The 11,147-nt window shown below is 36.3% G+C and overlaps 1 protein-coding gene across 1 annotated transcript in view; it reads right to left on the reverse strand.

The window, feature by feature from the left end:
- Window positions 1-8,035: 8,035 nt before the first annotated feature.
- Window positions 8,036-11,147, reverse strand: part of TFPI2 (tissue factor pathway inhibitor 2) — a 4,945-nt gene continuing 1,833 nt past the window's right edge. The window contains exons 3-5 of the mRNA XM_006157474.3: window positions 10,259-10,438; window positions 8,494-8,664; window positions 8,036-8,128 (exon numbers count right to left, since the gene is read on the reverse strand). Coding sequence (XP_006157536.1) covers window positions 8,076-8,128; window positions 8,494-8,664; window positions 10,259-10,438 — 404 coding nt within the window. The 3' untranslated portion in view covers window positions 8,036-8,075. The remainder of the gene's footprint in view (window positions 8,129-8,493; window positions 8,665-10,258; window positions 10,439-11,147) is intronic.

The raw sequence follows: 11,147 nt of genomic DNA on the forward strand, positions 1-11,147 counted from the left end.
AGGGAAAGAAAGTCAAGTCACCATTTCTCTTTGGCCTATTTTCTGAGGGGAAAATACCTGACCTTTAGTAGTTAAATTTTTGTCTTATCACTTCTTGGGACTCTTGACTGGATAATTTTAAAATATCTTTGTTTTAAACATAATTTTAAGAAAATTTAAAGTATAAAGGTGGCAAAACCAGAGATGACTCCTTTATGATTTTGTTTTGTTTTTGTTTTTGTTTTTGCTTAGAGCAAGTTCAGAGAAAGGAAAAGTGAGAAATCACTCCCCACCAGGACTGGGCATGTTGCAATCTTTTGTTCTCCATTCTCCTCCCACGATTTTGGGCAGGCATGTACACATGTCTGGCATGATTTTCAAGCCACTGGATCCAAGACTTGAAATGTGAATTTGGCATTGTGATATGCAGCTGCCTTAATCTCCATGCCACCTCCTAGTCCCACAGGTGACTCCCTGGAGCGCAACACTAAATCACAAAAGTTAGACTAGCTTGATTGTTAGTTATGAGAAATGGCATTTACACATAATAGTTGGGTTTAGAACATAACATTTTACCACTTTGTACTATGGACAGCAGTATTACTAAAAAGTTGTAAATAGCTAAGCTTGTTCATTTAAACTGTAAACTACATTTGAAACATAAGTTTGTTTTTAGCATATAATAAACTGCTAAAACATAATAGCATTCATCTACCTCTAATTAGATTAAGAAATAAAGACTGAGAATATACTCTTGAAATTAAAATTACAACCGAGCATCTCCTCTATGTAAAAGAAAGTTGTATTTTAAAAGAAAAAATAAATTTATCCTAAAAAATTAACTTAGAACCGTACTTTCAATTTCTCTGGGAGAACAGTGGACACCCAATAAATATTCAACTCTCCATATACTCTCCAAAGACTATAAAGATCTGTTAGGGGATCTAATAAAAACTCCTTACTGTATATCTAGGGGGAAAAAAAGGGGGGAGAGGAAGAGGAAATGCTACTTCAATTTACATGTTACTGAGGAAATAATTTGAAGATGATGTAAAGAGAGAGTGTAGTTGAGTCCTGGAGTTAGTGAAAGAGATGCTATACTAAGGTCATGACAGCTTTACCTCAAAAAGGGTCTGAACCCTGTGAATTAAAGCAATGGCTATTATGGAGTTGGGTGAGGAAGAAGAGGTACAAAAGGGGGAGAACCAGAGGTGTCCATCTGGAGAAGGCATCTCTTAGGGTGGGGAATGAACAACCTGAAAGAAGTAGATATACCTTGGAGGCTTGATAGTGAATGGACAGAAGGTAGAAAATGGTGGAAAGTAGGATCTCATAGAAAGTAAAAAGAGACACAGAGATAGAAGGCATACCAACTGGTAAACAGGGCATCGTTTATTAAAGACATTGTACTTCCAAGTACCAACAGAAGAGAGTGATCTTGAACTAAGAAACCTAGTGAGCACCCAAATCCCTCATGGTGCTCTGTAGAAGTGCTGATCCAGGAACATTCAAGACACTTTAGAATGAACATAGTCAGACAAACACCCAAATAAAGCAACCAGGACAAAAAAAAAAAAAGAACGTGAGAAACAAGTTCTTTCATCTGATTAAATATTTCTAAAAAATGCAATGGAGAAAAATTACAGTGTAACACTTAAAGTTCATAATAGTCAACATACGATTGCAGATATTCACATATTTAAATATAAGTATATAGAGTTTAAATGAGAATGAGATTATACTTATTTACATATGTTAATAAGGACTACGTATCATAGTGGAAATACCTTTCTTCTCAACAGCACATGAAAATTGATATTACACTAAGTTGCCAAGAAGATCTCAGTACCTTTCTTTTTAAAGAATTATGTTATTTAACTTTATTTATTTTAATTTGACCAGAGAGGGACAGAGAGAGAGAAAAAGTGAGAAAGCAAGTCACCAGCTCCGGGACTCTAACTGTGGTCAGCCATGTGGGAGTCCAGTGCCACTAATTACCAAATCACCTGCTGGCCACTCAGTAACTTCTTAAATGTAGAAATAATATTTTAAAAAACTTCTTTGACAATTTAATAAAAATAGAAAAAACAGTAAAAACATAATTATAAAAGTTGCAAGTTCTCTATAAATACATTTAAAATATTATTCATAGATATTTAAGAATTGAAATAAAATATAAGCAAGTAAAACTAGTACTGATATGGAAAACAATATCCAAATAGAACTTATCACTTGAATACCAATGATGGTATAATATTAAAAGAGCTTATGCATTTTTCTACAGGTTAAGTAATAAAAACCATATGGTCACCTTGATTTCTTTTACTGAGAGAATTTTATTGGTATAAAATGCAATTGATTTTTGTGTGTTGCTTTTAGACCCTTTCCTAAATTTTGTACTTTACGAAATTCATTCATTAGCTTTAATACTTTTTTGTAGCGTCTTTAGGGTTTTCCACATATAGGATCATGTCATCTGCAAACAGGGACAATTTTTGAACTGATGATTTTTTGAACAAATGATTTTTTGCATTTAAACAGATGATTGTGCCGATGATTTTATTTTTTACTCTATTAATATTTATCACATTGATTTATTTGTGTATATTAACAGAAGTAAATATACAGATTAAAAGAATACTTTATTACTATGAATATAATTAGAGTAAATCTATTATTATAGTAATAATAGATTTAAATCAAAGTTTTAAGAACCATTATGGCTAATTGTGTTAATGGATATGTAATATAAATAGTCACAAAGTGTGGCATCAATAGCACATAATATGGAAGCATAGGAGGTGAAAAACGGAGAGTTCTTGCATACATGGAAACTTCTAATCAGCTTACAACAGTCTGCTACAACCAAAAGATATTTTATGTAAGCCTTTGGAAATTACAAAGAAAATAATAATCCTAGATATATTCACTAAAATCATAATAAAATATCACTGTGTTACAGAAACTAAATTATTTTTAAGTTTATTTCTTCCATGAACAAGAGACAGAAAGGCAGCACCTTCAACAGGGTCTTGGTGCCACAACTCTTCCCCAGTACCAGTCAGCCCTGGATCCTGGCATGTGCACACCCAGCATACACAAGGAGGATTCTGGGTACAGACCTGGAACTTTCCCACGTGGGTCATTCTCACAGAACATGTCCTTTTACCACTCACCACTGGCTGGCTCCCTGATTTTTCACTTATTTAACATCCAATGTATCTGGCATTTTCATACATTCTTAGTTGGGGACAAAGTGATACAAATTTATAGTGCAATTTGTCAGAATATAATGAGTGTAGTAAAATGCCTTTATCTTTTGACTGAACTGCTTTTACCTCAAGAAAACAGAAATGTGGTTATTTATCACTTGGTAGTCAGGGCCAGCAGATGGTGTGATGGTTATGGTGCTGGGTTCCCACATGATTGACCATAGGTCAAGTCTCAGATCAGGTGGCTTAAAAATCACATCATGAGGGCCCAGCAGATGACATGGTGCATAAAGCCACTGGGTTTTCACATGGCCGACTTCAGTTCAAGTACCGGACCTGGTGACTTGCTTTCTCACTTTCTGTCTCTCACTCTGTCCCTCTCTGGTCAAAATAAATTAAATACATACATAAAGTTAAATAAAATAGTAATTTTTTGAGAAGTTTTTGCTATCGGGTGTGTGTACTCACCAGAAAGACAGAGAGACAGAAAGCGAGAAATTACTGCCCTTCCCCGCCCTCCCGGGAGGGGATGGCCACGCCACAATCTCTTCTCACCCATTCTCCTCTCAGGATCTTGGACATGCATGCACACGCGCCCGGCATGAGTTTAAGTCACTAGGTCCAGGACTCGAACTGCAGTTGACTATGTCCAGCGACATAGCTATTATGCCAACTGCTGGTCCCAAATAAAATAATTCTTAAAAAAAAAGAAAAAGAAAAAAAAAAAGAAAAAAATATCACAACATGTGTGTGTGTCCAAAATCCTGAGAGGAAAATGGATGAGAGGTGAGGGGAAGAGAAGGAATTGCTGTGTGGCCATCCTCCAAGGAACTGATTTCTCACTTTCTTTCTCTGTCTCTTTCCAGCAAACACACAGACCCTATGACAAAAACATTTTTTTAAAAAATGGTGGTTGGTGGTTGAAATCTTGGATACTTTTGTATTTTTATTCTTATATTTTAATTTTTCCATATAGTATACAGTGAGTGTAATAATGTTTGGAAATTTTAAAATCCTATAAACTTTACATGAGAAATTTATACTACCAATGAAATTCCTAGGAAAATAATTAAATACTTCATCAGTACAATTAGGAAGTTATGCTGAGTTAAGGCAAGTCCTTTGGGTACATGATTAAACCTGTTTCAAATATGTCATGAAATGCTTTGTCAACAAGGAAAAAGATTCACCTAGCCAAGTAGTTACGTGGAGGGAAAGATATTCTTTTTAAAGGAAAAAAAAAAAACCTTATGGTAAGGCATAGAGCAGTGTTCCTCCTTGAGTTAGCCAGTGGTGTGGTGGTTAAGGCAGCTGGGACCCATCTGATTATGTGGTTTTAGTCCTGGACCCAGCAACTTGAAAAAAAAATATGTGCCCAAAATTCTGAAGAGAGAAAGGGAGGAAAGGGGATTGCAGTATGGCCATCCCCTCTGAGAAGTGCTTTCTCAATTTCCCTCCCCCTTCCCCAGACTTTCACTCTGTCCTAAGCAAATTTAAAAAGAAAAAAAAAAAAAAAGCAAAAAACAAAAAGTATTCCTCAAAGTGTGACAGAAGTATACATAAAAAAGATATTGAATGTTGAAGCGGGGAGATTAATGTCTCTGTACTGACTGACATGCATGGCATTCCCTTTTGAAAAAGCAATGTAATACACTGTAAAGTTTTATGTAATCCAATATAATATAAAGAAGATTATGATGATAATAAATAAAAAGAAGTATACATCCTAATTGCCTAGAGCCATCATTTGAAATGTGCATCTTTGTGGGCCAGTACATACCCACTAAACCAAAACCGCTGGGTACAGAATTCAAGAACCACCTCATAGAAAAATGCAGCCATATGGCATGCTTAGAAATTGCAGAAAATTTGGTGCAACTGAATTATAGGTTACAGGTGATAGTACAATGATGGGATATAAATCTAGACAACATCGTGGTCCACTCCAAAAAGCCTTAAATGACACATAAGGGGCTTGGACAAGAACTTGAAGATTTCACAGAAAACCACTGAATCACTTTAAATAATAGAATAACTTGATCAGACAGTTTCCTTTTTTTTTTTTCCTTTGGAGAGGTTTTTGCTATAGGGTGTGTGCACTTGCCAGACAGACAGAGAGACAGAAAGTGAGAAATCATCCCCCAGGGGGGATGGTCACGCCGCAATCCCTTCTCCTCCATTCTCCTCTTGGGATCATGGGCACGCACGCACATGTGCCTGGCGTGAGTTTAAGCCACTAGGTCCAGGATTGGAACCACGGTCAACTACACGGGAGTCCAGCGACATAGCCTTTTTGCTAACTGTTGGTCCCCAGATAGTTTTCTTTTCAGAAAGATTATCCTCACACCAATGTGGATGATTAGAGATGAAGCAGACATAAACAGGAAGGAAAACCGAGGCATGTCTTAATTTTCCTGGCATAAGATAAAGAAGACTAGAAAAACATTTACATATATATACATGGTAACTAATTGAATACATGGATGAAGGGAGAACAAATAATTTTACATTTTGATTCCCACATTTGCTTGTTCTCTCAAGTTTGATTCAATGTAGAGACAAAGGATATCTAAAAACTGTAACTCTATACTTTTCTATTTTTCTTATTTTTATCACAGGACCTATATTTTATTAGGAGCCTGATACTTGTCAAGACAAGTTCCTCCACAAGAATGGAGACCACGGGAACCAGCAGTTAGCATAATGGCTATGTCGCTGGACTCCCACGTAGTCGACTGTGGTTCATGTCCCGGACCCAGTGGCTTAAAACTCACGCCGGGCGTGTGTGCGTGCATGCCCAAGATCCCGAGAGGAGAATGGAGGAGAAGGGATTGCGGCGTGACCATCCCCCCTGGGGGGTGATTTCTCACTTTCTGTCTCTATGTCTCTCTCTCTGTCTTTCTGGCAAGCACACACGCCCTATAGCAAAAACCTCTCCAAAAAAAAAAAAAGAATAGAGACCACAAGGTCATAAGAAGTCCAGTGAAGAACCAATAGACAGGCTGATTGTCTTGGGTCCATTCCCCGAGAACATTCCAAAGACTTATCTTTGGTTACACCACAGATGGAATTTCTATAGCCACTATTACAATACAGGGAAACACATTCCAAAGGTTAGTCCTTGGCTGGATAAGGTTGTTAGCTAAAGATCTCTAAAACCATCAGTGGAGACAGCACGTACACCTGAGGGGACTGTGATCCAGACTGTTGTTGGAAGGCTCCAGTGCAGTTTCTAGCATTGAATGTTGTAACAAAGTGTGTGCAGAGAGGAGACACGAGCTTTTTTTTTTTTTTTTTTTAAGAAAAAGATAGCCTTATTAAAAGATAACCTTTTTTTCTTTTTCTGATTGCTACAGGGCACATGCACTCATGGGAGAGCCAGAGAGCTGAAATGTGAGAAAGTGCAACCATCCCTTATTTTGTCTTTTTGTGTCACAGAACGAGTCATGTCTTTAAATTGGGCTGTCTGATGACACCATGATACTGTAGTGTATTTGTCTTCATCTGACTGTGGTAAGAAGGAATTTCCCCTTCACTACATTATGGTCCATGACTGTTTTATTTTATATTTTTCCTAGTTTAAAACATTATTTTTTTATTTTTACTTGAAAAAGGACAATTATATGCATTTATGAGGTACAGTGTGATGTTATGGTATATGTTTCATGAATTAGTAGAGGTTTGGGTGTTGGAATGTTGTATCAAACGACCTATTTCACACACAAGCTGAACAGAAAGATGCAAATGTAGGCTGAATTGGGTCCATGATCCTCTGAAGACTTTGGCTATAGATAATTTATTAAATTCATGCATGGTGGCAAATACCTTCAATAGTACAAAAAATTTAATTTTAGTGGTCTCCTACCCATTATATCTTAGGGAATAAATATATATATATATATATATGTAAGTGAAGAGCGATGGAAAGATAAATAAATACACATAAAGGAATACAGAAAGAATTTCCCCCAGAGGAGAACACTTTTAATAAACTGATAGCTTTTTATTTCAGTCAAAAATTATTTGATTATCTTTTAAACAAATCCTCTTACACATTTATTACACTGCAATCTGACACAATAGAGACAGAAGTACAGTTAGTAGTGTCCACATAATGGCATTTGCACTGTTTTTTAAAGTGTTGGTGAATTTGCAATTTTGTGTCATTGGGCCTAAAATATGATTCTACTTTTAGCTGCAAAATGACATATATTAATAACTCTTTTTATGCACATATGTGTTAAGAGCACATGGTTCTATTTTCTTATGCTATTTCAGTCATTACTATTTTTTTATGAGAGATTTTTGCATAGGATGTGTGTGCTCACTAGAAAGATGGGGGAGACAGAGAGACAGAGAGAAATCATTCCCCCACCCCCAGAGGGAATGGCCATGCTGCAATTCCTTCTCCTTCATGCTCCTCTCAGGATTTGGGGCATGCATGCACATGCTCCTGGTGTGTTTCAAGCTTCCAGTTGGCGACTCAAACCGCTGTTGGCCATGTGGGAGTCCAGCAATGTAACCATTACACCATCTGCTGCTCACGATTACCCTCTTCTAAAATCAGGATTAGCGACCCCATGAACTGGGTGAGTCATATTTGCTTTTCTTTCTTATGCATTCCAAGAATTTAGTTTCCTGGACGCTTGAACAGTAAATTAAAAATGATAGATTCACATTGAATAGCAGCTTGTTATATATAAAATAATACAAATAAAATAAGTAATTTGTATTAATTAAAACTGGTGAGTAAATCACTACTGAGTCATTTCCTTGTGCAACCATATTATTCTTCAGATATAACCATAATGACGAATAAGCACTCACAAGATAACACACAAAAAAATGTTTAAAATTGCTTCTTTCTTTCACATTTTCAGGTGTCTATCTGGGAAAGAGAAGCTTTGGTGTCTTCTTTTTCTTTTCCTTCTTCAAGGCTAAAGTCAACAAAATAATAATCAACTTTATGTCTCCAGTTTGTAGGTTCACTATAAATTACCATTTCATTATGTGTATAAGCTCACTTCATTTTACTTTTAATGACTGTAAAAATCAGTCAGACTCATTATACACTCAGTTAATAACATCCTACCATTAAAATATAAGGATATCGCTACTGTTTCATGGAGCTAAGCTAATAGAAGCATTTTGACAAAACTGAACAGCACTGAGGTACTACTATTCATGCAGAAGTAGTCTATAAGTGCAATTAGCTATTAGTAAAATGGATACATAAAATGTAATTTTGCTGATGAATTCTTTATAATTTTTTTTTAATTTCATAAGAAAAAAAATTCATTACCTTTTACACACACACGCCTGCAGTCTTTCATGGTAACAAAGTTATTGTCATTGCCTCCACAGCCAGTATAGGTGAAGGCCTCACAGGCTTTGTATCTTGGGTTAAAATAATAGCGAGTCACATTAGCAGAGCATAATCCCTCATCTTTTGGACTGTAGCAAAATGATGGACCTTTATAGAAAAATAAAATTAGAAATGCTAATTATTAAATGTGATGATTAGTGACGTAACTTAAGAAAATCCAATTCCACAGATGCTTCACTCTGAATCCAAAATATACTAAACTAAAGGTGTGCTTCGAATAGCCAGTAAGCTTATAAGCTATGTTTTCGTAATTTGCATTTTTATAAATGGGACAGAATCTCTTCTAAAACTATGTCCTTGTATCCTTTGAATGTGAAAAGAAATTATATCTAAAAACAAATATGGTCATGTAAAATTGAGCTAAATTTCAAGGGATAAGAATGTATGACATGTTTTGTTAAACTTTATATTAGTTTTAATTGTTTTAATCAGCTCTCCTTCTATTGTTAATTAAGAATACATATGTCTGGGAACCAGCAGTTAGTGTAATGGCTATGTCGCTGGACTCCCACGTAGTCGACCACAGTTCGTGTCCCGGACCCGGTGGCTTAAAACTCAAGCCGGGCACATGTGCGTGCGTGCCCAAGATCCCGAGAGGAGAATGGAGGAGAAGGGATTGCGGCGTGACCATCCCCCCTGGGGGGTGATTTCTCGCTTTCTGTCTCTATGTCTCAATCTGTCTGTCTGGCGACCACACGCGCCCTATAGCGAAAAAACTCTCCAAAAAAAAAAAAAAAGAATACATATGTCTAATTCCCAAGAACATCAGCAGCAGGGCCAGCAGGTGGCATGGTAGTTAAGGTGCTGGACTCCCATATGGCCAAGCATGGTTCAATTCCTGGGCCTGGTACCTTGTTTTCTCACTTTGCCTCTCTCTCTGTCTTGCTTTGGTGAGCTCACATGCCCTTTAGCAAAATCAAATAATAAATAAGTAAATAAATAAATAAAATAATTCAAAAAAATAAAACCTCAGCAGCAATCTTCTCTCCATTATTTCAAGATTTTGAATATTCAACATAGTTAACCAGGGAACTTTATCAAAGTCTCTACCAAAGAGAGTAATCCTTGTTTGTAAATTTTTTTGTTAATCTATATGTTTTTGACATGTCTGGGAGAAATGCCTAAATTGTCCCTATCCACAAATAATAAATACTGCCTAAGTAACCCATCATTTCAAGGAGAGGTGGTAAAGTGAGACAGGTAAGAAATGGAGAAGAGAGAAAAGGATAGAAATCTCCTTGCGTTGCAATTTGCAATTACGAAAGAAAACAAAACTAACTAAAAATTTTAGAAAGAAATGTTCAAACTTCACCATCTTCCACTGTCTCAGTTGTCTACACAATTGATTCCGTGCAAACCAAAGGTCATAGCTTTCATTAACAACTGCTGGTTTTTTATGTGTATCAAGTAAATGAGAAATAGTCCGAAAGAAACAACACAGAAGAGGCAGCAAAAACAGGAATTATGGCTTGGTCACTTTCCATCCCCGAGAAGTCACAAACTTCCCCTGGCTTGTACTCTTACATGTAAAAAATGGGGCAACAACGAAAAGTTTGATCTTATACATGCAATCGCTGGCATGCAAACCATGTTACTTTCTCATCAAATTATTCAAATTTTTTTCACCTATAGGTCTCAATAAAGAAAGAAAATGGAAAAAAATCATAAAAATAGTATTTACTTTTCTTTGGTGCACAGAAGCCCATACAAGTAGCTTCATCTGGGAACCGATTCTCATCATGGCGACACCCACCAGACATGAATTTTTCACATGTCATGGAACTTAGATTGAAGAAATATTCTTCTCTGGGCCCCTCACACTGGTCCTTGCTGACTTCCAACCGGCAAATTTTGGGAACTTCTAAGAAAAGAGGCAATAAAACAATATTATTTGAAAATAATATTCTTGATATTACTTTTAAAACTACTGTATCTTCAGAAACAACTAGGGGGAAAAGTAATTATACGTGGGGACTAAAAAACGTTCATGGAGAAATGGAATTAAAGTATGAATTTTAAGATTTTTCCCCAGTACACATATGCCATGAACTTTTGGAACTCTCCTTTATGTTTAATGCTAGGATTGTAAATCTTCAAATGACCGCCCATTAACCTAGTGATTTATCACTTTTTTTTTTTTTAACAGAGTGAATCCAGACCTCGCTCAGTGTGCTCTTTCAAGTTCAATGGAAAGACTTTCTGTTCTCTCTGGGTGTTCTCCGACTGTTTCTACACATGAAATTAATCAAAGCTCACCCTCCACCACCACCACCAACCCCGGTTCCTTAAATGGCAAAGCCCTAGGTTCTGTTACAGGCCTTAAAAGATAAGGGGTAAAAATTAAATAAAGTAAAACAGAACACATTGTTGTGACATTTTTGGATACTGGAGCCAAAAAAGTTATATAATTAGCTAAATCACAGTATAATCATAAAATCCACTGAAAGTATTTTAATTGATGGATAACCAGCGGGAGGAAATGGTGCCCTTGAGTGGAGTGAACTAATGATTAATACAGAAAAGCATTCATGTCGCATCGCTTGTATTTATTATGCCCTACGGTAAAGTAA

The sequence above is a fragment of the Tupaia chinensis genome, unplaced genomic scaffold, assembly GCF_000334495.1.
Source record: "Tupaia chinensis unplaced genomic scaffold, TupChi_1.0 Scaffold000544_1, whole genome shotgun sequence".
Classification (NCBI taxonomy): Eukaryota; Metazoa; Chordata; class Mammalia; order Scandentia; family Tupaiidae; genus Tupaia; species Tupaia belangeri.